Genomic DNA, 27,958 nt, shown 5'->3' with positions numbered 1-27,958 from the left:
ATCTTAATCAAACTCAGTAGGGATGCACCAACATAAGGAATGATAAATAAGATTTTCATAATAAGTTGTTAATTGCTGTTCTGTAAATAGTGATCACTCATCTTAGTTAAATCATGTTTCTATACTTGTATCAATAATGACAGAGGATGGTGAAATGGAAATGTGTAATACTGAATGTTTAGATTTTTTGGGTGTGCATACTTATAAGACTTGTATGAAGCACTTATTTTGTTGCTGAAAGTATCAGAAAGTGTGCTTACTAATTAACTCATCATAACTGCGCCACTTGTGGGTCTAGACCTCAGATACCATGGTTAAATCCATATTATGTGTACTTTCATCCAAAAGAGCCTTGTTTTCTGTCAAAGGTTATGGTGGATACACTGGAGTACAGACAAGCTTTAAGATATTGTGATATTGTCAATAGTTTTGCTGTTTCATATGATGGAGTTTGTTAAATTTACAAAGAGAAAAAGAATATAAAAGAATATGCAACTCCCGGGACAGCCACTCTCTCTACTCTTGCATTAATACGGTGCAGCTGAAGATTTTACCTAATACTTCATACTAGGTGTCTATGAAACTTGTGGAACTGGGGGAGACCACAGTTAGGACCTAGGTACAGAATGGCTCATGATGCATAATCACGCTGGTTAATATCACATCACAGTATATATAACACTGCCCAGTGTGAGGGTATAATATCAACTAGATATGTTACAATTTCAGTATCACTTACCCATACCTACCAGTAAAAACCTGACACCTACTACATTGTGTTCAGTGGCTAGAAGACACTGCAGCTAAAAGCATCCATTCTGCTATCCTGGTAGGCACCAAGATAATGTTGCTGATACCAAGCCACATATAAAAAGAGGCAGTGACACAGTGTACAAATTAAAGTATAAATTCTCCTAAACTAATCATAACTGTAAATTATAACTTCAAAATTCATTAAATAAGTAAGGGAGCAGGGATGATATGAGAACTACATATTCATTAGTCTTCTACCAATGGTAGACAAGACTAAAACTCTTGCTAATTGTATAATAAAAACTATAGACCTGAACTAGGGAAAATAACAAGCTTGCACCTGAGGAGTGCCCAATGAGCATATGTAAATGCACACTGAGCATAGCATGAATGGACAGAAAAATAAACAAATGGATAAAAGAAAAGATGTGAGTTGAGGATATGATTATGACTGTACAAAATTGAAATGAATATGGGCTGGGCATAGAGTGGGATGGAATGATGAGACTTAGGACTGAGAAGATTCTGATATGGATTCCTCACGATAAGAAAAGACCCAGATGACTGGACAAAAATGTATTGATGACATAAAGCGACAAGCCTGGCAAACTTAGAAGCAAAAAGATGATGAATGAAGTCTATGGAGAAGACAAAAGTTACCTATACCAAGCAATAGATGATAAATGTCTTATGATGATGATGATATGACTTCATGACTATGTAGTAAAGATAAAATTTTTGGAACTTCATTTTTATGGAAACTGAGGTGACCAAGTCAAAGAACACAGAAAAAATTCCATATCATGCTACCACATATATTTCAAGCTTCCTTTCTACAGTCTGAATAAAATTAATTATTAGTTCAAACTTCATGCCTTGGAAGTGATTTACTCCAATCACTATTCTCAGAGCTGTACACAAACAGTCCATGGTTGATAAACTCAGTTCATTTGCTGTGTATGAATAGTGCACAGCAGCCAACACAGCTGGTCTCCTTGACTGCAACCAAAAACAGTGGGCAACCATGTGGTTTTCATGAGCAGGCAGCCATTCCCTGTATGACAAAGCTGTAACTAACAGATGGGAAACAACAGCTATTGTTGCACTGCTGTAGTGGCAATTGGAAGACATCAGCTAACATGTGATTTTAATTATACTATAGTCTTTGATGTGATGTAATACATGGGAAGTAACTGGCCATAGCACAATATCTGGTGGACTTTTAATTGCAGAAAGGATTTTTTTTAAATTTGTGGTAAGGACTATGGGATCAATTACAGTAAGGGATTGTCAGTATACATACCAAGGGTTGCAAACAGCTTCACTGTTCCAAGTTGCTCAAAATGGTCAATATATTGACTGTTCCTTGAGAGCATATTTTCAAAAATCAAAATCTTAGATATTGACTAATTTGTGATTACATAAGAAAATGGCTCTGAGCACTATGGGACTTAACATCTTAGGTCATCAGTCCCCTAGAACTTAGAACTACTTAAACCTAACTAACATAAGGACATAACACACATCCATGCCCGAGGCAGGATTCGAACCTGCGACCGTAGCAGTCCCGCGGTTCCGGACTGCAGTGCTAGAACCGCACGACCACCGCGGCCGGCATATTACATAAGAACATTGAACTCGATGTATCTGTTGTCTGAAGCTGATGACAAAAAAGAAAGTCAGAATGTACAACAAGAAAAATATTAGATGGCAAACTACTGTAAGATATTGAAAACATTAAGAAAACACCTTACTCTAAAAAATAAAAAGTAGTATTTATTTCTATAATAACTGATATTTAGTGGAGTATAGTTTCAGTAAAATGATGTTGCTGAAAAAGATTAAAGCAGTTATTGTTAAAAGCTACAGAATGGTGCCTATTCAAAAACAAGTGATTAGCAAGCTATTCTACATTTACATATGAGGCCTGTTCTCTCCTCCACAATTTATCAATGTTCCCAATGCCGTTTTCACTTCCGGGAGCAGTCTTGATACACCTATTGCTGGATCGCAAGAAGCACTGTCTGCAAATTTTCTTTAACCTCGTCTACTGTTGCATAATTTAGTCCTTTGGAAATAAAAAAAAAAAATGGTCCACTGGGACCAGGTCTGTAGAGTATAGAGGACAAGCCAGCACATTGATTTTGTTTTTTGCGCAACAGTCTCACACAAATATTGGTGAATGTGCAAGTGCATTGACGTGATGCAAGAGATGACGTGACATGTCTCGCCACATTTCAGACTATTTTCTTCTCACATTTTCTCACAGGTATCGCAGCATGTCCCAATAGCATCAGCAGTTAACAAATTATCCCTGTGGCATAAATTCATGGTGAACCAATCCTTCAAAGTCAAAGAAAACTATCAACATGGCTTTGACATTTGATCTGACCTGACTATCTTTTTTTAGTCTTGGAGAACCATTCCAACCCATTTTGAAGCTTGAACCTTGGTCTAATCAAAACTGTAAACCAACATCTCATCACCACTTATGATTCTCTGAAGGAACAACTTGTTTTCATTTGTGTGATCCAAAAGCTCCTCACTGATTGTGAGGAGAAGGTCTTTCTGGTCTTGACTCCTGAGCTGTGGGATGAACTTGGTGGCAACATGATGCATTCCAAGATGCTGTGTCAGGATTTCCTGTCATGATCCAACTGATATGTTACATTCTTCTGCAATCTCTTGGCAGTCAGTCTTCATTTGGCATGCACAATGTCATTGACATTCCTGACATGAGCATTATTGGTAGACGTCAAAGGGCGTCCTGAATGAGGGTCATCTTTAACTTCTGTCCGGACATTTCTAAACCATGTGAACCATTCGTAACACTGAGTATGGCTTAAGCACTCACCAAGGCTCCCTGCACCATTTGGTTTGTCTGTATAAAGGTTTTCTTGGGTTTCACGCAAAATTTAATGCAGAGGCTTTGCTCCTCTAACTCCGACATCTCAAAATTCACAAACTGTGTGATACAATGTTCTGTTCAGTACAGTACTGAACAATAACTAACAGACGTACGACGAAGAAAGTTCTGGCAGTTACACATCATCACAGGTGTGAGGAGGGGTGCCAACCGTGTTTCACTCCAATACACCCTTTGCGCAAAATTACTAATTTTCCAGAATTTTTTGACTAGACCTTGTACATACTGTGCAAACAACTGTGAACTGCATGGCAGAGTGTATTTAGCATGGTATGAGAAGTTAAGATTTCTCTAGATTTGCCAGTTATGCATGGGGGTGAGTCTGATGCTCGATAGAAAGAGCCCTTGACAATGAATTTTGCTCAATCTCAAATGCAGCTTTATTTCAGTCTTAGTGGATTTCTGCTTCTTGCCAACCTGTGATGAATACACTACTTCCAGTTCCCATTATTGTATCCTTTCAGTATAATCTTAGATTTACCCACTTATACCCCTCCCCACCTTCACTCCAGCACTATATGGTTCTCTCTCTCTCTCTCTCTCTCTCTCTCTCTCTCTCTCTCTCTCTCTCTCGTCTCCTCCTCTCCTATTCCACTCCCCACCCCAACATCCCAACTGTACCTACCCTGCCCCCCCCCCCCCCCTTTCCACTGCAAATCACCGTATGCTACCACAAGCAGCACTTTAATGTCACCCACCCCTATCATGCTATCCCTCCCCCTCCCTTCCCCAGCCCCAGCCCCAGCCCCAGCCCCCTCTGTAATCCCGCCACCGAGACTTCTCCCCTTATGCACAGTTGCTTGCACTCTGGCCTCAGTGGTTAGAAATAGTGATCATGCATGTGTTGTCTTGTCTACTTTAGAAGAAGGCCTTTTGGCCAGAAGCTCACATTAACGGTCTTTTTGTTGCATCTGTCTGTGACTAATTTCCTCTGTATGGTGAGTAGCAATGTATCCTTTTCATAATATTGTTGTTATTCCATCTTTGATCTCTGGATGACATCTTAGGAAATTTCTCTTTGTTGAAAGAACTTCAAGTGCATTTAGCCTTTCCAAAACTAAAATGCTTTTTTTTTTAATTATACTTTTCAGTGTTGACAAGCAGCATTCTACTTCTGATGTAGTTACGGGAATTGTCAAGAGGATTTTTATCAGTCTCATAATTTCACTAAAATTGTTGTCCAGATTTTTTTTTCAAAGATAAAGTTCAGCAGCTCAGTGAACATGTAATGTTCATGCACATCAGACCTACAATATAATCACTAGTTCCATTTCTGGTTTTTCTTTGCAAAGTATGGGACATGCTTCAGTGGACAGAACTGTCTCTTGCGTAGGATGTTCATTCTTAGAACTAGCGAAGCAATTCTTGTACAACAATTTAGCAGCTGCTAAGTGTTTTGTTTAAGAATACCTGTCCAGTGTACTAACAGATGTATACTCACACAATTCCGTAGCTTGTACCATGACTGTCTCTGAAGGATTCTCACAGTACTTTGAGTTTCTTAATTGTAAAGTAGTAGTTTTGAATACTGTTATGTATTCATTAACGATAAACTTAGTAATACCTCAAGATAGCATTTAGTTTTAATTATTTCAAAATGAGACATAATTTTATGAAAAAGTTGAACAAAAACTTGAATTATCATCATTTACATATTTTAAAATTCCTGTTGCTTCTGCAGAGGTTTGATTTGCATTCACATTTTTTTTATTATTTTTTTTTTTAATGAACTATGAGGCCCATATGTTGAAGTAGCACCTTGTAGTAGACGAATGTGAACTGTCAATGGCCATTTGCTTTTCAATAATGGACACATGTTGGGGTTTTACTTGAGAAGAATATTGGAATAGTTCAAATTTCAAAGAAAAAAGTTTTGCATCACTTCAGTTCTGAGTGTTCCGAAACCAGTACAGAAAACTGGAATATAGATCAACATAAACACCATTTCCACCATTTTTATTGCTCACAAAAACCACACATTGCATGTTGTACCACCATACAGCAAGATCTTCACAGGTGGTGGTCCACATTGCTGTACACATTGGTATCTCTATTACCCAGCAGCACATCCTCTTGCATTGATACACGCCTGTATTCGTCGTGACATACTATCCACAAGTTCATTAAGGCACTCTTGGTTCAGACTGTCCCACTCCTCATTGGTGATGATCCCTCAGAGCAGTTGGTGGGTCACATTGTCCATAAACAGCCCTTTTCAATCCATCCCAGGCATGTTCAATAAGGTTCATGTCTGGAAAACAAGCTGGCCACTCTAGTCGAGTAATGTCGTTATCCTGAAGAAAGTCATGTCACAAGACATGCATGATGGGGGAGCGAATTGTCGTCCATGAAGACGAATGCCTTACCAATATGCTGCCAATATGGTTGCACTATCGGTCAGAGGATGGCATTCACGTGTTGTACAGCCGTTACGGCAGCTTCCATGATCACCAGCGGCGTATGTCGGCCCCACATAATGCCACCTCAAAACGGCAGGGAACCTCCACCTTGCTGCACTTGCTGAACAGTGTGTGTAAGGCATTCAGCCTGACTGGGTTGCCTCCAAACATGTCGCAGACAACTGTCTCGTTGAAAGCATATACGACACTCAACGGTGAAGAGAACGTGATGCCAATCCTGAGCAGTCCATTCGGTATGTTGTTGGGCCCATCTGTACCGTACTGCATGGTGTCATGGTTGCAATGATGGACCTCGCCATGGACATCTGGAGTGAAGTTGCGCATCATGCAGCCTATTTCACACAGTTGGAGTCATAACACGACGTCCTGTGGCTGCACGAAAAGCATTATTCAACATGGTGGAGTTGCTGTCAGGGTTCCTCCGAGCCCTAATCATAGGTAGTGGTCATCCACTGCAGTAGTAGCCCCTGGGCGGCCTGAGCAAGGCTTGTCATCGACAGTTCCTGTCTCTCTCTATCTCCACCTTGTTAGAACTCTTCCTGGCACAAAGTAACAATGCGGATGCGATCAAACTGCATTGTTGACCATCTAGGCGTGGTTGAACTACAGATAACACGACCCATGTACCTCCTTTCTGGTGGAATGACTGGAACTGATTGGCTGTAGGAGCCCCTACATCTAATAGGTGCTACTCATGCATGGTTGTTTATATATTTGGGTGGGTTTAGTGACATCTCTGAACAGTCAAAGGGACTGTGAGATATGATATCCACAGTCATCTATATTCAAGAGTTCTGGGAATCGGGGTATGCAAAACATTTTTGGTGTGTGTAATTGCTTCATTTCTCACTGTTAAACTAAGTTGATGTCTATAGCAGTGACTGAAATGTGCATTACTACAAACTGCATTGTTTCTTGCTTGAACTACAGCTTTCACGACGTTTGCATCATCAGTAAATATCTGAGCTATCGGTTTTTGTCCATTTTCTTGAAGGATTATGTCCTATTATTCTGAAATAAGTTTTGATTTGCCATCTGCAGTTTGATTTTTTTAGAATAAAGAATCCCCAAAAACTCTGAACTATTTCTCCATTCAATACATACCATTCACCAAGAACCATTTAATTGTGTTCTGAAACATCTGTTGTGTAATCAGCCATGAGATCTACAAAGGAAGCCTTTCTAATTTCATCCTTACGTTCTTTGCAGATGGCAGCCAAGTACCTCATTCTGAATTGTCTTAAAAACACTTTTGAAGACTATGCTGGATTCTAAATGATTCTTCAAATATAAATCTAATTCAGACACAAAAATTACTAATCCTTTAAATATCCCTCGATTTACTGAATCATCATTTTCATCATGTCCACTTACGGGAGTTAAAAAGTTTTACATAAAATAATGCAATCTATTATTTTGGCAAAATTTTACAGTTCTTTTTAACCTTTATATTACTCTCATTGATTGAGAGTCTGTAGGCCTCACTAATTTTCTCCTTAGTACTAATGGTTCCTAAAAGTGACAGTGAAACTACGTAATCAACAAGCTTCTTTGACTTCTTATCCTTTTCAGTTTTATCTTTCTCATACAGACAGTTGAGTAAACGTAAGCTGTTAAAGTTCACTTAGTCACAGACAGTATTTCGTGGGTATGAAGGACCATAGTTAAGGGGACACGGTTGAGCCAACATATGCAGAGGAGGGGGCGGGGGGGGGGGGGGGGGGGGGGGGGACAACAACAACAGCAGCAGCAACTGTGGAAGTGACAGTACTCTCTCCCTTCCAGCCTCAGGTGCAGTTCTCTGTGTGTGCATGCACACAGTGCCAGGACTAAAGAATTAAAGTAAAAGGATCATTATATTAAATATTTACAATAATATAAAGTGGAAATAGGGGGTGCTGCAGTTCCACAGTGCCTACACGTGACCCGCCACTGGTCAAGCTGTAATTGGGCTTTCTAGTGTAAAACTGGCAACTGTTGATTCTGCTGCTTTGGTCATCCAACTAAGAGATCCAGCATTAGAAGATTTCTCTTTAGTTTCAACTGTGACTGGAGAAGAACAAACTACCTCCACACTGTTCCATGTCCAAGGTGCAACTCAACTTACATGTAAATTGAATACATGATAGCAAATGAAAATACTATAGATGAACGCTATTTGAAGTTTTTGATCATATGTGGTTTACTATTACTCTTTAGATTGTTTTATTTTTAAATTTTTTGTTCCAGTACTGCTTTACGACCTGTCCTGGTATTTTGCATTTTGCAGTCATTTGGCAAAACTCTCTTTTTTAATTTAGTCTGATACCCTGAACTGTAGTTACTTACAAGATAAGTTCAATAGGTAATACAACACTTTTTTTAAAGCGGGTTGGTTTTTATCAAGATTCCAATACACTATATTAATCCCCACTCTTTTGGCTACAAAATCCTATTTTTCAACATAATTTCCATTAAATGTAACTTGTCCATGTCAAAACCAATGTCTTACTGCATCAATAAGCTCCCCATCATCCACATACTGCTTCATATGGAGTTAGGTCACACAGATGCAAGTTGGAAGGTGTGAGGTCCGGACTGTAGGGTGGATGAGGAAGAACAGTCCAGTGAAGTTTTGCAAGTTCCTCTTGGGTGCCCAGACTTGTGTGAGTCCTTGCCTCGTCATGGAGAAGGAAAGTTCATTTGCACTTATGTGGCTTCAACAAACTGAAGTTGTTTCTTCAGTTTCCTGAGGGTAGCACAATATACCTGCAAGTTGATTTTCGCACCAAAAGGGAGGACATCATACTGAATAATCCCTTCAAGGTCCCAGAAGACCATCGCCATGATACTACTGTTTGAGGACGTCGTTTTGAACTTTTTCTTTGGAGGTGAAATGCTGTGGCACCACTCCAAGAACTGTCATTTTGTTTCCAGTTTCATTGATCTTAATTGTCTTCTGTTAGGCAGAAAGGAATCCAATGGGCACACCTTTGAGTACTCCAACTTGCAGACAAGTGTGTCTGCACTAACAACACAGATGTCCAGTTGCACAGCGATGTGTTTGTGATCCATCGATCACCGCAAATGAGTGTGTCCATATGTTCCAACACTACGTGAGCCACAGGTGCATGTGAACAGCTGGCATGAGGGAGATCTAACAGGTTTCCATGACCCTGCTGCGATGATGACAGATGCCTGGCCATAACTCACCATGATTTCGCTCATTGCCAGGTCTCCGTAGAGTACTCCAAGTACGTATGAATATCTGTGAGACTGTGGGTTTCTGCCAAACTACTCAATGACTACTCTTTGCTTGGAACACAGCACCATTACAGACACAATTTTGAAGGCTACATATAGTGGGATTTCAAAAAACTATAGGGGCTTAAGTCGGAACATTCCACTATGTCCCACAACAAATTCCACATTTTTTCAACTGAAACTGCCCAAGAAAAAACATACTGCATTAGTGTTTTGAATTTTTTAGTACAATAACTGTTAAAACCAATATATTAAACTTCATCTGTGCCTATGACATAGATGCAGTTTAACCCTGGGGACTAAGTTGGAGCGAAATAGTGAGTTCCTGTAATTACAGGTTGACAATGTGAACAGTGTTCAAAACAATTTGATTGTGTGGTTGGATGAAATGTCCTGAAGCAATAGCCTGGATTAAAGAGATCAACTTCCGTTTTAAGCATTATTTCACTCCACAGCCAATTGTTTTAACAGCAAGTATATCCAAATTATCTTTTTTACATGTGAAGTATCATCTGAGGATCCATGTATACTGAGAACTTCCATGTTGCATTGAGCATCCAGCAGCTTAATTTCCTCTGTCATGGTGACAAGATCTCAATTTTGCAAAGTGTCAACACAGGCTACTACGCATTCTGCACAATGCCATTAACCTACCCTGTATATAGCACAGATTTTTTTTTTGTTAGCGAGTGATTTTGATCATTATTCAAATTGTTTCCAATTTTCACATCACTCCCAATCTGCACTGAAATTTTGCTTTAATTCACCAGATAACCGTTTCTTTAAAACCCCTCATATTTGACGGTTAACACCAGTAGTCTCTGGTTGTATGGCTTTTGCATACACTAGTTCTCTCACACTGCTCTATTTCTAAAAAGACTACCCAGCAATAACTGTGTGTACAAAAAGACATTTCCTTTTACAGGCAAGTTACAAGAAAGAAGCAGAGGATACAATACACAAGAAGTTGAAAGAATTAATTGGCAGCTATGGAAACATAATGTTAAAAAGCCACATTGTGTATCATTAAACTGAAGGACACTGAAAGCAACTGAGTTAAATATAAAATTTATGTAGCTAGAAATATGTTTTGTTTATAGTGTTACCATGAAGATAATATATTCTAAATCTATTTCATAAACTTCAATGCACAATGTGGGGGTTGGGGGGCACACACAATTAAAAAGACTACATATATGCCATATAGATGTAAAACAATGGACCTCACATTGTAACATGTAAGCCCACAATAAAACAACATATCCATTACTGATTTTTTTTTTTTGGTATTCAAAACTGAGATAGTTCCTTTAAAAGCATGTGACCAATTGCCTTCCACATCTTTCCAGTCTGAGCTTGTGTCCCATCCCTAATGACTGCACTGTCAATGGGATTTTAAAGTGTAATCTTCTTTTTACTTTCCATATTAACCCTTCTTTTTCATTAGAGAATGTTTCACAATCATAAAATAATATATACTGACAGTTCAGTAAATTCAGTATTTTTTTTTTTTTTTTGAAAATGAGAACAAATTAGCAATGAATTGGAAATAAAATATATATGGATATTAATATACTAAAAAAGATAGGTCTGCAAACAATTATATCAAACACACGCGAGACAGATAAATTATTTTAATTTAGCGTTTCAAATCTGAACAGATAACAAATTATTATGTATATGAAAAACACTAGTTCTTACCAAAAGGCAACAAGGCACTAGTTGAGGCTTTGTTAGTTTGTTTAATTATGTTATGTTCTTCAGCATCTAACAACATGAGGTAGGTGGAGGAATGAAACGTATCGTCCCTTTCCAAATGTTTGTTATACACACATGAGCAAGATGCTACTCATTTTTGTTTGGAGCGTATGATTTTGACAATGGTGATCTTCCAATGAAACTTCCTTATGACAGAAGATTTTATAGTTTTGGAACCTAGCAGGTTGAATTCTTACAAGCGACTAGTAAGCTCCACAGCTGGTCTGCCGCATCACCTGAGGGAATCAAGCAGATTTGTTCCCATTCCAGCAATACACAGTCCTTTATTCTTTTTGCTACTCTCCTTTTCCACTGCCCCCCCCCCCCCCCTGTATGTTCCCACAAGCAGCACTTTACCTTGCCTCGCCATCCCTCGCACTAGCTTTTTCCTTACCCCCCCCCCCCCCCCCCACTACCCAATTTGCTTCTCCTACCATGCTCGCAGTCTGGCCTTGGCTGATAGAGACTCTGTGTGTGTGTGTGTGTGTGTGTGTGTGTGTGTGTGTATCCAATACTGGCGACGGGGGCCTACCTGTGACTCAGCATCTCTGCTGTATGTTGATTCATTTTATATACTGTTTCTAGGCTGCTCTACATTTTTTACTTATGTAGTTTTGTTCTGCAGCTGCCTTACTAATTTTGGTCCAGATGCTCAACAATTCTCCCTAAACATGTTCAGTACAAACCAACTACAGTGATATGGGACAAGTTAGAAAACCAAACACACAGTGCGGCTCGAGCAGGAACATGTACAACCCAGAACTTACTTCCAGATGCTTTAAAAATGTTAGAGAAAGATAAAAATAAATAAATAACATAGTTCTATTACAAAATCCACAAATAAAAGACATAATACTATGAGACAACGAGAGACATAAGCAACATAGAGCTGAAAACTAACAAACTAATGCAACGTGAGATCAATGACAGAAATAAATATTCACTGGTATGTGTGTGAAATATCTTATTTCAAATATTGGAACTGAATAACTAGATAAAAGGCAAAAACATACACACACGTCTCCTGAAAGTAAAAAATTGCCAGCAATTCTGCCTCAATTTTTTAAAATTATCTCAAGTGAATTTTCCTTTTGGCACTTTTAGTTCCCACTATCTTTTGTCAATATCCACATCATTCAAGTACAGTTACACAGCTTTTCTTGAGCTTACAGGTACAATAGAGGATGTAAAAACAAGCTGGCATTCAACTTCAGATTAGTTTATTACATACTTACAGCTTGAACTCTGAAGTAGTATACATATCCAAATGCTACAGTTAGTTGTATAAACAAAGGACAGCTGCCAGAATAATGGCAACATTAAAAATACATAATACAAAACACATTCCATCATTCCTCTACAATGAATAATACTGAACTTGGAAGCAGATTCCATCAGTTACACAATTACAATTGTCCAAAATATTCATTGATTATAATTTATATTAACTTTGGTGTTATGTTCCCTTATTAACATTGGTACAATGATATACACACATTACAAAAGTCTAAAAAGGCAAATATTTAAAAAATACAAGTTTCGTTGAATGTTGGAGGGTATACGTAAATGAAGCATCTACAGCATACGTTGGATTAGTTCTAACTTAAATACATACTATATTACAGGCTTTCCTTTCATGTAGGGAATAAAGTCAGCATACAAAACAAATTTGTATATAATTTGACATATATTTGTTTCCTTTTGATCACGACCATGAAACATTCTGCAATTCTCCACCTGGTTAGTAAGGCAAATCTGTATGCAGATATAAAATCCTGTAGGTATTTCAGATCTTTGATTTTGAGTCTTTACTAGTCGTATCAATACAGTACTAACAAAATCTATGAAAGGTAGAATGAACTAAACTCTGAAAGCATTTATCTGTCATTGTCGGCCCCTGACACCCCAAATTCATTATTTCTTGAAACTTACCTATATAAAGTAGTGTGAAATTACAGAACAAGTGAGAAAAATGCTTCAGATTTTCCTCTTACTTGCTCCACACTCCAGCCATAATTTTACATAAACTTAAAATGATGTTTACTTTAAATTGACAACATGTAAGTGGTTTCAAGGGCGGACATAAAAAACTTGCTTTTAGTTACTATCCAATACTTCTGTCAATTGAGCAGTTGAACCAATTGCAAAATTTGTGAATAGCATGTATTTCCCATAGTACTGAACAGATCTTCTGAAAAACATATCAGTGATATGGAACTCTGTAATTAAAATAAAATATTTTATAGAATTAATGTTTGGCCTTATGTTAAAAAGGTGAAGAGTTGGGTCATTAGTTCTGTAGAGTATTACTTTCACTAGTTACAAAATGTGCTGGTTATGGAGGCCAACTGTGTAATACCTGTCATCACCACCAATGGTGTCTTTAAATTGGCTGAAGTCAATGCAGCCAAATTACTGTCTTTAACAAGATAACAGTAACTACCTAATATGTTGCACAGCCAATTATTATAAAATGTTCTACGTGTCTGAACATTATTTTTCTCCTTGTCTTCTACTGGTGTTTAAGCCCACTGCTAATCTTCTCCCAGGCCTAATCTGACAGTCACAGCCATACCAGGAAGGAAACTTCAACAGCAGAGCCAAATTGTCAGGAAAAAGCAATAAGAGCAATGACATAATACAAAAACATAGAAAATTTTACAGTAATTAACAACAATTGTTAAAGCATTTTTACAAGATTTACTAAAAATCTATTACAAAAAGAATCAAATGCCCTTTACATCATTGCATTCCTTTACTTACGAAGAGCTGGAAAGTAAGGAGGGCACATTCTGAGTACTGTAAATACTAGGGGCAACTACTAGCTTGAAACTTCAACATTCATTCCTTCAAGAGGAAGGAGGCATTGGTTGTGGGGTGATGGAAAGGAGACACAGGATACTCAAGACCCCAGACTGAGAGAGCCCAACAGTCATGACAATGAGGGAGACGAAGAAGACATCAGAAATAGAGAGGCGGGGGGGGGGGGGGGGGGGGGGGGTGGCAAAGAGAAACACAGTGCCACCTTCAGTTTAGAAATGATAGAAAGAACACAGTGAAAAGTAAAGCTGCCTTAAAGAGGAAGAGAAATTAAAAGTGGAATGCATAATGCAATTAGGAACTTAGTGGAAAGGAAACAGACAGAGAGACAAAAAGGGAGGGAAAAGCGGGATGGATGAGAAAAATGGTGATAAAATTGAACTGAGTAAATTATTAAATTCTGAGGCAAGTCCTTTCCTTAGTCGGTTCCAAATGCACTGGTAATTAGATGAATTCAATTTAAATAACTCCCCCCACCCATTTTTCATAATATACAGAAACTGACCATGTCAGTGGGTTAGTTGCCCTCCATAAATATTGCTTCTTGCCAAAATCTTTCTCTCTGTGTTGCTGACTATTACATCATCACATTATTCAGAGCACCCTGTAAATCAGCAAAATAGAAGTGTAACTAATATGTTGCAGGCCACAAGTTTCCTTCATATCATACACAGCAACTACAGTGAACATTATACAGCATTTATTCAGTTGTTACCCTGTAATGGTTTAAGCATGAATCTCTATTTTACTGAATATTTTACGTCAAGCAATCATCTCACCATTAAATATTATTTAACTGAAGATACAATAATACCAAAATTTATCAGCTTATTACCACTGTGTATATCAAGTTACAATCCTCTGTTGTAGGAATAAACATGTATCACCTGAAAATTCTGCAACAATGAAAGATTTAAGTTATGCATAATAAAGTATAGGATCTTCACATTGTGAACAAAAACACTAGCAGAAATTTCAAGTGTGTCTCAACAATCTTTAAAGATATTTTCTGTTATGACAAAGTGTGATTATTACATTCAGTCAATCTGGTTACTGATATAAGCTCTAAACTTTTTGACTAGCTGGTAATTGTCCACATTATAGCCATACGACAGTGGCCTCTATTTATGTACCTGCCAACTGCAACCAAAATGTGTGTTTTTCTTCTTATTGAACTTGACATAATAAACCAAATATTTTGGAAAGGTATAAAGGCTGCACTCAGTGATACATGAGAAGTGACACGGGTTATAAAACACACTTATTTAAAAAAAAAAAAAAAAAAAATGAAATTTACTTCCTGAGGTTAGGAAGTGACACATATACAACTGCAGAAGAATAATCTTTTCATCTCCAAGTAGTCAGTGATTCACCATGTAAAATACCCTTCCCAACAGGGCTTGATTATTTTTTTCTCTCTGTCGGAAGCAATTCATATGCTGACAAGTGAATTATCAACACTGCCTTCCTTGGTCAAGCAAGTCAGAATGTGTACGTTTTAATGGCTTTGGCATAACATGTAACAATTCAATGAGATATTACATGTTGACGAACCATGCCTGTTTCAAAAATATGGAAAAGTTTTTGGAGACTGTTACCAGTCACAAATTTTTGTCAGCTGCCACAATTACGTAATAAAGCAACTTCTTTCAAGGTACAAACCTTGTCTTTATGCTACAGTGACAATACAAAAAACAGTTAACACAAGTAAACATAGGCATTAAAGTTGTAGAGTTGATTGTATTGATGTGTTTTAAGTTCCTCAGAAAGTTGATAAACTGTACTTAACAAGTTTTATGGAGGCATGGCAGTAACTGAACACGCCACTAGGAGACGGCCATTTCATATGAACATAGATGGCCACAGCGAATGCCAAGACTAAAGACCAACTTCAATATCTCGTCAACAAAAAAAATTTGTGGCTGGTAATGGTCTCTCAAATCTTTTCAGATGTAACAATATATCAAATCACTAGTCACCTTTTACAGTATCCTTTGTATTAGTTGGGTTACTGCAAAACGATGTTTCAGTAAACAGAATTTATATAGGTTGGCAATACTTCGGCAGACAATAATGTAGACTTTTAAGATGGGTTGTCCAAATTCCCTGTAAACCTATGTCATTACATCAAACAGAAAAGGGTACAGCAGACAGAACGAGTCACTTAGATTTCAATAACACATTTGCAAGAAAAATCTCTGAAATGATATGAAGTAATCCATTGTCAAAAACCTGATCGGTGCCAGCAAATTATCAGTTGAAAAAAATATTTGTCTTTCAGAAGTAAGCAGAAAAGGCTAAACAGAGAACCTTATTTCAAAATAATATTTTTATGATGATCTGTAAAAAGACTAGACAGGGAAAAAAACCTGGGGAGACATACTATTACCAAACAATAATAAGGCTGGTCTGTGAACAGAAAGCTATTTTGGAAATTCTTTTAATTTTTTTCTTATCATGGTAATTTAAAAATAGTAACATAAAATATTCATGTCTTCTTTAAGGTCCTAAATACACTCATAATGTGTTTTCCCTTCTGTTTTCTGTCTTTTCACACTATGAGAACTTTTGTTAATGACTACAACAAAACAAACTATGCTTCAAGTCTCTCAAAAACATATGCTGGAAACTAATAAATGAAATGGCAAGCAGTCTCCATTGAATGTGAACTCTGTCACTAAGTGACAAAGGCTACTCTACCCATAATATGATGGGTCTGTGTTCTTGTTATTATTTATCTCTCTCTTCCTCTATTAGAAAAATTGATTCAGGTTCAGAGTGGCAGATATTTAGGTTACCATCATAGTGGCACATCTCACCTGTAGATGTATAATGGCCTTACTGCTGGCCACATTATAATTCTATTTATATACCAAACACTTTGCTCTCTCTTCTATGACCTCAAGCTAACAGTATTAATAACTGACCCTGCAACTCCTAACAGAAGTGGCTTTGTACTATCATCTGATAGTATACTAACTCTTCCTAGATCCTTTCCTAGTACACAGTCCTATGAAGTAAGCTACCTCTTGGACTCATTGGTATTATTAAGTGGTAACATGCAAATACATTTTATGGTAGAAGAGAAAATGGTAATATGTTACATATTTTTGACCATGTTCTGTTCCTAACAGCAGTTGAATAACACAGAAATAAGAAACTGTTCATATATATTTAGATGTATACATATTCCCCCAGAAACTGTAATACAAGTTTCATACTGTGTGAATTCCCTGCATATAAAATCTTTCAGTGGAAACCATGTATCGCACCATACACACACAAAAATAGCAGCTTAAAGTAATGTGAAATCCCTTCAGAATCTAGTTCATTTCACATGTAATCTCATATTGCTGTTGAGTCCATAGAGAAAGATTTGCATACTTAGAAACAGATTATTGTACAGTTATATTTGAGTATAAATTAGGTGACAAAGTAATTCATATAACAATATTGTTAACAATTCACTCATTCACAATTAAACTTAAACAATGAAAGATTTTGGGGATAAACATGTTTTTTTAATCTCTGGTAACTACTTCTTAAATAATAAAAAAAGAAAGAGAAAGAAAAAAAATATATGGTGTGTCTTTGCATTCACTAAATAAAGTTTTAAGGAGTTTTCAGATGTTTTCTGGAACAAAAATTCATAATTTGGCAAAAAGACAAATCATGGAAATATTTTATATCAGCACTAAACTTCTTCCACAGTGGTTGCAGTAACATCTTTTTACAAGTAACAGAAAAAACTTATTCTACAACGAAATGTTAAGTATCACATGAAAGAATGGGTATAAGCAGAATTTACATAAATGACTCAATTTTTTTTACATCATATTCAAGTATTACTGAGTACATGAATAATCTCTCCGAGTAAAGAACAAGAGCAATTATCACATTTACAATAGGAGAATAGTGTTACCAGAACCAAATGTCTGTATTTTAACAAAATCATGCAAATGTTCATATCACTGACTGAAATTTACAGCAAAATATTTAATTGTGATACCCTTGAGCAGTTATCCGTAAGGTAAGAGGGGCTCAACTTAGGCCTCATGATCTTAGGCGATTTTTGTACATAATACTGATAAAAACTGAACTAGAGGTTGGATCATTTCATTTAACAAAAGCCAGTTCAATGGAACTACAAAGTTGTGACTAACTTCATAAACATGCAAAAATACATCACATATCATCAACTCTACACTTATTGTAAAATCAGACAATTTTAATAGTACCATTCTGTCAGTTCATAGTAGATAGCTTATGTCATTCTACCTAATGTGACACACACACACACACACACACACACACACACACACACACACACACACACACACACACACAAAACAGTGTCAATAGAAAATCTACATTTATGCTACAATCAGCACATACATTATTGTACACAGTTATGTGAATATATTTCTTACAAAGTTCAGTCTTTTAAAATAACACTAATATAACAAAATGATAGTTATCAAACAACATCAAGCATGAGACACATTTTGTTCAATACAGAATACAAATATCGAATTTCGCCCACCAACAAGGACAGAAATGTTGGAAAAAAATTCATTAAATAGTAAAAAAAGAAAGACCAAGAAAGCTACATTCTGTTGTAAAATCTAGAATAGCAAGAAGCTCTGTGAGAGATGAAAAATATATTGATACAAGAATTTTTAACAAATGAATGATCAAATTTTCTCAGAGAGGTTTTCACCAATGCCAGTTCACAATATGCCCATACTGAAGAACTACTGATGATATCCATTACATACTTTTCATTCATAATATAATGTTAACAACTGCTTTGAAGTACTGTATGTACTATTACAAATAGTGGATACGAACAGCTTACAATTTTGTTACAACAGCCAAGCACAATGTGACACATTTATATTTGACAGAGATATTTATGGCACCTTAAAGGTAAAAGTTCTCTTATTATCACGAAGAGGATCAGAAACAAAATAAGAAAAGTAAGAGTGCCAAAAAATATGAATTAGATTAATACTACACAGAATAGTAAGAATAAGAAATAGTAACACTAAAGTTAAAAGTTACTTTCCTTTCCTTTGTACATATGACAGGGATGCAAATGATGAAAAGTGCTAATGGTAGAGAACACAAACTCATAGTTAGACAGCAATAAGGAAGTTATAAAAGCTTATGAAAGGGATTGCTTTATGAAGAGCCATACATCAAAAATTCAGCACAATACTAGCACAGCCACATCGCTAACATTACACACATTAAGGATAAAAAATATCTTGATGTAACAAACATCTTTACTGCCACAAAATGTTAAATAACCTCTGCAATCCTTTTATTTTTATTCAGACTAACAGAGGAGGATATATATGTGTGTATATATATACTATCATAAATGTCACTACTACATTACTTTAGCAAGGAGGGAGTACCAGGCACCACCAATTGGCAAGGCCACCATGACACACTGCAAAGTACATATATGTTGAGTATTGTCTGTACATGGCCATAACTGCAGCTGTGGATCCAAGTTCACAAAGCAAGAGTTTTATTTTTTGGAAAGAAATCTGAAGGTACATCTTTACTGTATCTTGAGGATGACTATAATATAATTCCTGTATTAGTGCAAACAATTTAGCACCAATTCAACTGAGTGTAACTACAGCCTCTTCAGTCAGCTGCATGTTGTTCCTGAGAGGTAGGCCTATCCTTACGAATGGGTTCTGGTGAGGGTTGAACTGGTGCTGCTGGCAGAACTGGCTTTCTCAAGACTTGTGGCTTGACTTTTACCTGAGGCTTTGATGGTGGTGGTGCAGGCTTGGTTGCAGGAGACACAGCCTGACGTGCACGTTGTGTCTGTGTCTGTGCATCCGTTTGTTGCTGGGTACCAGCTGCAGGACATGCAGAAGCCACACTACTGACCTTTGTGTTCTTTTTAAGAGTACACTGGTTCTGCTTGGCAAAACGCTCAGCAGCAGTGGTCATATCTGGACTTTCTGGTCCAGTACTTCGATTGCTTTCGTCGGGTGGCGACGGTGACTTGTCAGGCAAGTCCATCACGAGATCAGGGGTCTGTTTCTGTCGAAGTGTCGGTACGGGTGACGGTGATGGGACAGGTGAGGGAGCTTGGGTAGGCTTAGGTGTAAGTGAACAGGCAGAAGCCGCTTCTGCCCTGCGACGCCAAATCTCGCGGCTCTGCGAAAAATTAACAACGGCTGGTGGGCTGAGGCTGGGAGCAACAGGAACTGATGGGCTGCTTGCTGCTAATGGGGACTCTTGTGTTGCTCCATTGTCACTGGCACCAGCTTCCTCCATTTCTGGAGTCTGTATCACATTGGGAAGAGGTGACTGGCATCGCACATCAGCAGCGACCATCGTTTCTGTACTTTCTTCCTCAGAGGCCTGAGGTTCTTCTCCTGCTGGAGTCACCTGGTTGACTATCTGCATCAGAAATAGAAATCATAACTAAATGACAACAATATTTAATCTGGTATTACACAGCTTGATAGGTTATTTTCAAGAACAACACTTACAAAACTGACAAAGCAGCAAATCCAATATCACCTTAAGATATGTTTCTCTGTCCTGTGACCTGACTTTCAACGTAACAAGAAATATGCAAGTCACTATATGAAAGGCTTAAAATTTTGTTTCCTTATTTCAACAAGGTTCAGTAACTTAATTTTATTAAGGAAGGTAACCAATTTGAAACTTTGAAAAGAGAAAAGAGGTTGTGTACACACTTACAACCCCCCCCCCCCCCCCCTCCTTTCCCGCAGCAAGAATTACATCACAGGTGTATCTGCAAACAATATTATTCTACATAGTTCATATTACTCTACAGACCCAATGCAGACTTTTTAACACACAGACACAAAATATTTGTTAACACCACTACCGATGGGTTCAACAACAGCATGCAAATGTCACATTTTGGTGGTGATTTAAAAATTTGACATGGATATGTCCATTAATTTAAATTTGGATAATGAAAACACCAAACCTCATTTTTTAAGTACTATTTCTGTTATCTCAATTTACAAAATCCATAATTTGTCAAAGTATCCTATGATTACAATTATTTTCAAAAAGGTTATTCATTCAAGAAGAAAGCAAAAGAAAAGAGAATATTAAAAAGCCAACTACTGGCTTTTGTTGACAAAACTACATAATTAATCAACTGCATTATTTGCTGTAAGTGTTAAGTGTTACTGCAGGTTCCATGGGCTACACCAATGTGATGGCAATTGAAAGGATAGTTAACTCAGTTAGTATCACCCAGCATATACTAGAAGGTTAAGCGGAGCATTTGGACAGAAATGCTACTTTCTGCTAACTCACCTTCTCATTGAGGATCAGCAGACATTTGTCAACTCCTCCTGGTGCTGTGATATAGGCCTTCATGTCTAGCAAATAAACTCAAAGATACTATATGCCTTATAACTTATTTATTAATTTAAATCATACAATACATATACTTAAAATGAATAACTTTCTGTAATTTGTGGACATTCATCAGTAGAAGTAAATCAGTTTTCTCCTATGCTGATTAAATCCCAATTAATGAAAATAACTTTTAGAATTATCCTTTCTTTCTTCTTATAGGAAGACTGATACATATGACTTGTTCTAGCTAAGCAATCAATGGCACAATGAACACCTACAAACACAGAAGGCAAACAATGAACTGATTAACACTTAACAACCAAAACATCATGATCATGACATTTTGTGGTACAAGATTCTAATTCCAGAATGAGATTCTAATTTCGAAAAGCACATAAAATATAAACCTGAGTGCAGAGAGAGAGTTCTATCACACCAGATAGGTGAAATTTGCCTGCAATACGCCAGTACAGTTTACCTTGGTAATCACATTTTGTGCTGCATAACAAATCAAGGAATTTGCTCACTCATTATTGTACAATGGAAAGTGTGTCTGAAATCATTTGGTGCAAACAAACTTGTCATAAGAGAGAAAATCTAATTTCAGAACAATACAGCTGCTATGACTTTGAGGAAGTATGACGGCTTTGACAGCTTTTACCTAGGAAGCAAGAACTTTTAACAGGGATGAATAGTGATATTTGACAAGCCTAATACATGTATGTTTATATTTCCCCAATGCAAATAAGAAGTGTCTGTCACCCAACAGCAATACACTAGCACACAGGCCAGTGAAGTGTACGACAGTAAAGCCTGAATTTCATGAATAAAAAGAAATGAGCTAAAGAAACAGATGTGGTAGTTGCCTAGAGGAAAAGATAAGCTGACAGGACTGGAAGCTCTGGAGATTGCACAATTTATGGAATAAATTGCCCAACAGAAGTACTAATGAAAATAGAATATACAGAGCCGAGAAGAGGACACAGTTGTGAATAATAGTAAAGACTGTTCAGAAAATTTTAACAATTGTACATTTGTACTTTCATATATTTCATGAATGGCAATTCTCCTGGACGCAGTGTCACTGTCTACAGCTACAGAATTCACAGACTGCAACCTCCTTACGATAGAGCAGTTACGTAACTCTATGGAGAAAGCATTAAATTTATCCATAATTAAAATTAAACTGGTTAAATTCATAATTTTTATTAATGATTTAAGAACATAAACACTCCATGTTTTACATTGTTATTGAAGAACACAAGGTGTGGAGGGGGAAAAAAGTTCACATGCAATGAAATTAAGAAAATGGTTAAAAATTATAGGGAAAATCAACCATTTTGAGTTGACCTTTAAAATTACACAGACTAGACCTGAGGGAAATATTTATATATTAGGTAAAACATGTGACAAAAACATGCACAAACTAGAAAGGTTGCATAACTATTACTATGTGCCAGACTGGGAGGGAGAGCTGAGAAATGCTCGAGGAAAAATTCTAAATTCTCTGTGGCGGTTGTTGTGGTCTTCTCTTAATCTCTGCAAAACTACTTCACCCTCCACCCATTTAAACCTGTGTATTGTACACAAGCTTTGGTCTCCATCTACAAACACCCCCCCCCCCCCCCCAATCCAGTTTACAACACAAGCCAATAATTTTAATAATCACAGCACTATGAAGAAAAGCTTCTCTTTTTTCAAATCCCAGTTCGTTCTGGTCTAATTCCATAGCAATGCAAATTTTACTTTACTTGGTTTCAAGAGAGACCTAGCAGATTATGCAAATCAAGAAAAGGTGCGAATATATGGCCCAGCTATTAACTGTAACCTATCAAAAGTGTTTGTCACTCAAAAATCAGCATTAATATTATATTTGCTATGCAAAATTTAGCACTTGAGTCATTTGTGTAAGCCTATAAGCCTTGCACCGAGTTCCTCCTGTAGTGTTATGTGCCAACAGTAAGAGTGTGTCATCACAATCTTCTTGCTGCTTATTTTCACACAGAGAAACTGTTGGTAGTCCTGGTTGCATCAGACAAGAAGTGTACTTGCATGTACTCATACGGGTAAACAGCTTGTAATAAATATTATATTACACTATGGAGCACTAAAAATGGCAGTTGGAGGGGCAAATGTAGAACATACCCCTCCACCTTTTCTGCATGCGTCTACCACCAGTCACTTCACCGCACACCTTAGTTGTCCGAAGTTTTCACTCTATATATGTCGAGCCTAGCCTAGCAAAATATGTCATCACGCAACGCTGCCTGGGACACACTGCATAACAAGATGGTCTCTTTAAAAAGAAATGATACCCAAAATCCACATATAGTTCATTGCAACAAAGATTTTTATAGCCAGAAGCGGACTGTGACTTAAATAATTTATTATGTCTGCAAAACAATACACCAAGAAAACTTTTCAAAAATACTGTAGTGAAACGACAGTCTCTCCAAACTAATTTATTATTATGTAATTAAAAGATTTATTATAAAGCTATGTCAGCTTTGATTATGGTGAATATTTATCATTTCTTTGCTTTGTGTGTTATTTTGAAACTAAGGTACAAAGCAGAAAACATGGGTCTTGTGCTCCCTAAGGTAATGTCAACTATCATACCAGCAAAGATAGTGCACGACCTGTAACTGTTGTGCTTCATGATGACACATTTTTGGGAGAAAGGGGAACGGGAAGATGACAGGAAAGGATGCAGAGAAAGGAAACAGCATTTACAGCTTTGAGAGATGCAAGGAACAAAAACATAACATTTAATGCATTTACTGCTGTTTAAGTGTCATGTTATGAAGATTCACTATCCAAGGAATCATCTGAAGCAATAAAATACTTTCAACAAATTTTTCTCAGATCCCTTCTTTAAGAAAGTAACCTTGCAGATTTCCAGCGTGGCATACACACTGAATCCCATCTTCCATTGCTCCCTCAAGCAAATTCTGCAAGCCTTTCATTCTCTACTTGCAATTTCTTGTATTTCGTGTTTTATGTCTTCCTAATTTTACGCCCTTTAGAGCCGAAGAAACTGGTACACCTGCCTAATATTGTGTAGGGCCACAGTGAGCACGCAACAGTGCCACAACACAATGCGGCATGGACTCTACTAATGTCTGAAGTAGTGCTGGAGGGAATTGATACCATCAATCCTTCAGGCTGGCCCATAAATCCATTGAAGAACAAGTGGGTGGGGGTCTCTTCTGAACAGCACATTGCAAGGAGGCATCCCAGATATGCTCAATAATGTTCATGTCTGGGAAGTCCGGTGACCAGTGGAACTGTTTAAACTCAGAAGTGTGTTCCTGGAGCCACTAAGTAGCAATTCTGGATGTGTTGGGAGTCGCATTGTCATGCTCGAATTGCCCAATTGGGCATGAATGCATGCAGGCGCTCAGTCAGGATGCTTATGTACATGTCACCTGTTGGAATTGTATCTAGATGTATCAAGAGTCCCATATCATGCCCCACATCATTACAGAGTCTTCACCAGCTTTAACAATCCCCTGATAACACGCAGGGTTCATGGATTCATGAGGTGTCTCCATACTTGTACACGTCCTTCTGCTTGACACAATTTGAAACGAGACTCGTTCGACCAGGCAACATGTTTCCAGGAATAAACATGTCTAATGTCGGTGTTGGTGGGCCCAGGCTAGGCATAATGCTTCGTGTCGTACAGTCATCAAGGGTACACGAGTGAGCCTCCAGCTCCAAAAGCCCTATCAATGATGTCTTGTTGAATGGTTCACATGCTGACACTTGATGCCTCATTATTTTAAGTCTGCACCAATTTGCAGAAGGATTGCACTTCTGTCAGGTTGAACAATTCTCTTCAGTCATCGTTGGTTCCATTCTTGCAGAGTCTTTGTCCAGCCGCAGTGATGTCAGAAATTTGATGTTTTACCGCATTCATCATATTTACGGCACACTTGTGAAATTCTCGTACAGGAAAATCCCCACTTCATCACTACACTGGAGATGCTGGGTCCCATCACTCATGTTCCAACTATAACACCACATTCAAACTCGCTCAAATCTTGATATCTTGCCATTTTAGCAGCTGTAACCAATCTACAACTGCACCAGACACATGTTGTCATATACGCGTTGCCGACTGCAGCACCACATTCTGCCCGTTTACAATTTCTGTATTTGAATACACATGCCTATAGAAGTTTCTTTGCGCGTTTCAGTGTATTATCGTTTGCTTTGTTTTAAAGATGCATTGCAAAGGTTGTTTCAGGGTTTAATAATTAGGTTTAACAGTACCTCATTAAAGAAAAAGCCTATGTTGGGCATAAGTAAGAACAAAAATGTTTATTGGAAACTGTTTCAATGATGAAAAAAGTCATGTCTATTGAATGAGAAACGTAATTTTCAAATGTTATATATGTTTATAAGATATAAAAGATACAGTTAGAAGACATTATTCAATGCCTTCTGAACACTGTTCGATGAGTCTGTAAGCGCACATTTCCTAGAGCAGGGATCTGCAAGTAATTTTAGATACGGTCTGTATACTTTTAAAAACTTTTATCAAGGTACAGAAGAAAAATCTCATATTCCTTGCTAATAGTTCATTTTGGTTTTCACTCACAAAGTAATATGAAATACAATAGATAGGCATATTTGTATTGGGAAAAAAATGTATATTCAGTTTATTTTTTTTATTTATATTTTCACTCACAAAATATGAAATACATTAGATATGCATATTTGTATCAAAAAGTCTTTGGAAAAAAATTACATCTGCTGTCTTGAGGAAGTTTCTTAAAGTTATGTTACCATGGAAAGCAGCTTATGCAAATAGTGTCTTCAAGATGGGTGGCTGTTAATCATGAGCGATACTTGTTCTTCAAAAAATTCATTTTTGCACTTTTGAGAGTGAAATTTCACAAATATATGTGGAACCCAACAAAATAGCCAGGTAAAAAGCAATTTTTTTTTTTAATTTTTATATTTTTCTGTTACGTATTACTCCAGAATTCTTCAATGGATGCCGTTTTGTGCACCTGCAAGAAAATGTCTTCCTGCAAGTCTTATCCTTGTTTGGAGTAAAGGCTTTGAAAGAGAGAACAACTTCACAGCTACATTCATCCACTCTACCACTGGAATGGACTCTGGGAATCTTGCTGCAAATTCCTTCTTAAGACCCATCATAAAATTTGAGAATGCTGAAATGTCTATTTCAGAATTATTTTTATATCCAAAAGCTGTTGGAAATGAAAACATTCTTGACTTGCAATGCTTTTTTTCAAAGATATTCGATATGCAATGAAAAGAAGACCCACTCGGTGTCAGATCACATACTAATTTCCCCTTTCCTTGTAGTTCGGTACTGAGTGCATTTAAATGTTTCAGAATATCAGAGAAAGATACAGCTAGCGTACTGTCTTCCAAAACAGTTTCATGCTTCTTGTAAATCCAACATTTTGAAGAATGATGTTACTACTTCTTTTATTTAAGGAGAAGGGGGGGGGGGGGGGGGGGAGACATTCAATCGCTTGACCTTTGTTTAGTCAAAGAACATTGCTGCACTACAGTAAGTCAGTATGTGCTGAATCATGCTCTGTAACTATTTGTGCTAAAGACCAGGATGAGACCTCATAAAATTAATCAACTTTATCATCCTGTCCATTACTTCTTGGAGAGTCACACTAAGTATTCCACAAAGGGCTGCCTGGTGAATTATGCACTGATAAGATAGTAGCACAGGATTCATATCTTTGATTCTCTTTACTGGTCCTTCTTCTTTCCCCATCATTGCTGGTGCCCTGGCAGCTGAAAGAGGAACCATTTTATCATAACTTATGTTTAATTTTGTCATTAAGTCATTGAAAGTTTTGAATAAATCTTCTCTGCAAGTCTTGCCTACCAACGGCAATGCTTTTACCAATTCTTCCCTAAATTCTTTACTTTCAATATACAAAAATTACATGAAATAGACATTGTTCTTCATCAACAACATCGTACAATTCATCTAGTGTTATGGTGTAGCAAGGCACCTTTAGCAGAAGTTTGAGCAAATTAGTTTTATCAGCAGCAGCTAAAATTTTGGTTCTTTTCATATTATTTCTCACCGACAACGAAATACCTTGAATTACAGCAAAAATATCCTTCCTCTCTTCAACCTCCAACACTCACTTTTTTATTATCTCTGAGTCTGGAAATGGCTTCTTATGTTTATTATTTGTCCACACACACACACACACACACACACACACACACACACACACACACACACACACACACACCGCTGCTTCTGGAGATTTTTCTTGCTCGCTTAGAGCAAACTAGGATTACCGGGCTTCTTTTGTAAGAAGCTAGATGTGCCCAGAGTTTTTCTTGATAAGTATCATTACGCAGAGAAAAATTTTGATGAAACTTCTGATGAGTTGTCTCATAGTGATGCTTTAATTTGGCATTTTTAACATGAGTGCCAGTTCCGTTGCATATGAGGCAAACTGGAACAGCTCCGGCCATCCGGCAATATTGCTCAGTCCATTCAGTCAAAAACTCCATAGTTTCATGTTTTTCACCCATATCGATGCAAAAGAAACACTATACGCCTCGATGATAATGAAACGCTCCATACGAGAGTGCAACAACTACTAATGAAGTGGCGATAAAAATTTGTGTATTTATGTAGTCA

At 37.3% G+C, this 27,958-nt stretch overlaps 2 protein-coding genes across 4 annotated transcripts in view; one reads left to right on the top strand and one right to left on the bottom strand.

The window, feature by feature from the left end:
- The window catches only part of LOC126272590 (uncharacterized), a 130,000-nt gene extending 119,389 nt beyond the window's left edge, over window positions 1–10,611 (top strand). Inside the window, exon 9 of the mRNA XM_049975516.1 lies at window positions 10,268–10,611. Within this exon, the coding sequence (XP_049831473.1) occupies window positions 10,268–10,372 (105 nt within the window). The 3' untranslated portion in view covers window positions 10,373–10,611. The remainder of the gene's footprint in view (window positions 1–10,267) is intronic.
- A 1,692-nt stretch (window positions 10,612–12,303) lies between these two features.
- Window positions 12,304–27,958, bottom strand: part of LOC126271944 (SLIT-ROBO Rho GTPase-activating protein 1-like) — a 632,413-nt gene continuing 616,758 nt past the window's right edge. For all 3 annotated transcript variants that reach the window (XM_049974371.1, XM_049974372.1, XM_049974373.1), the window contains exon 15: window positions 12,304–20,352. In XM_049974371.1, coding sequence (XP_049830328.1) covers window positions 19,582–20,352 — 771 coding nt within the window. In that variant the 3' untranslated portion in view covers window positions 12,304–19,581. The remainder of the gene's footprint in view (window positions 20,353–27,958) is intronic.

This window comes from Schistocerca gregaria, chromosome 5 (genome assembly GCF_023897955.1).
Source record: "Schistocerca gregaria isolate iqSchGreg1 chromosome 5, iqSchGreg1.2, whole genome shotgun sequence".
Taxonomy (NCBI): Eukaryota; Metazoa; Arthropoda; class Insecta; order Orthoptera; family Acrididae; genus Schistocerca; species Schistocerca gregaria.
The sequence above is the reverse complement of the archived record's forward strand: the minus strand, read 5'-3'. Positions and strand labels throughout refer to the sequence as shown.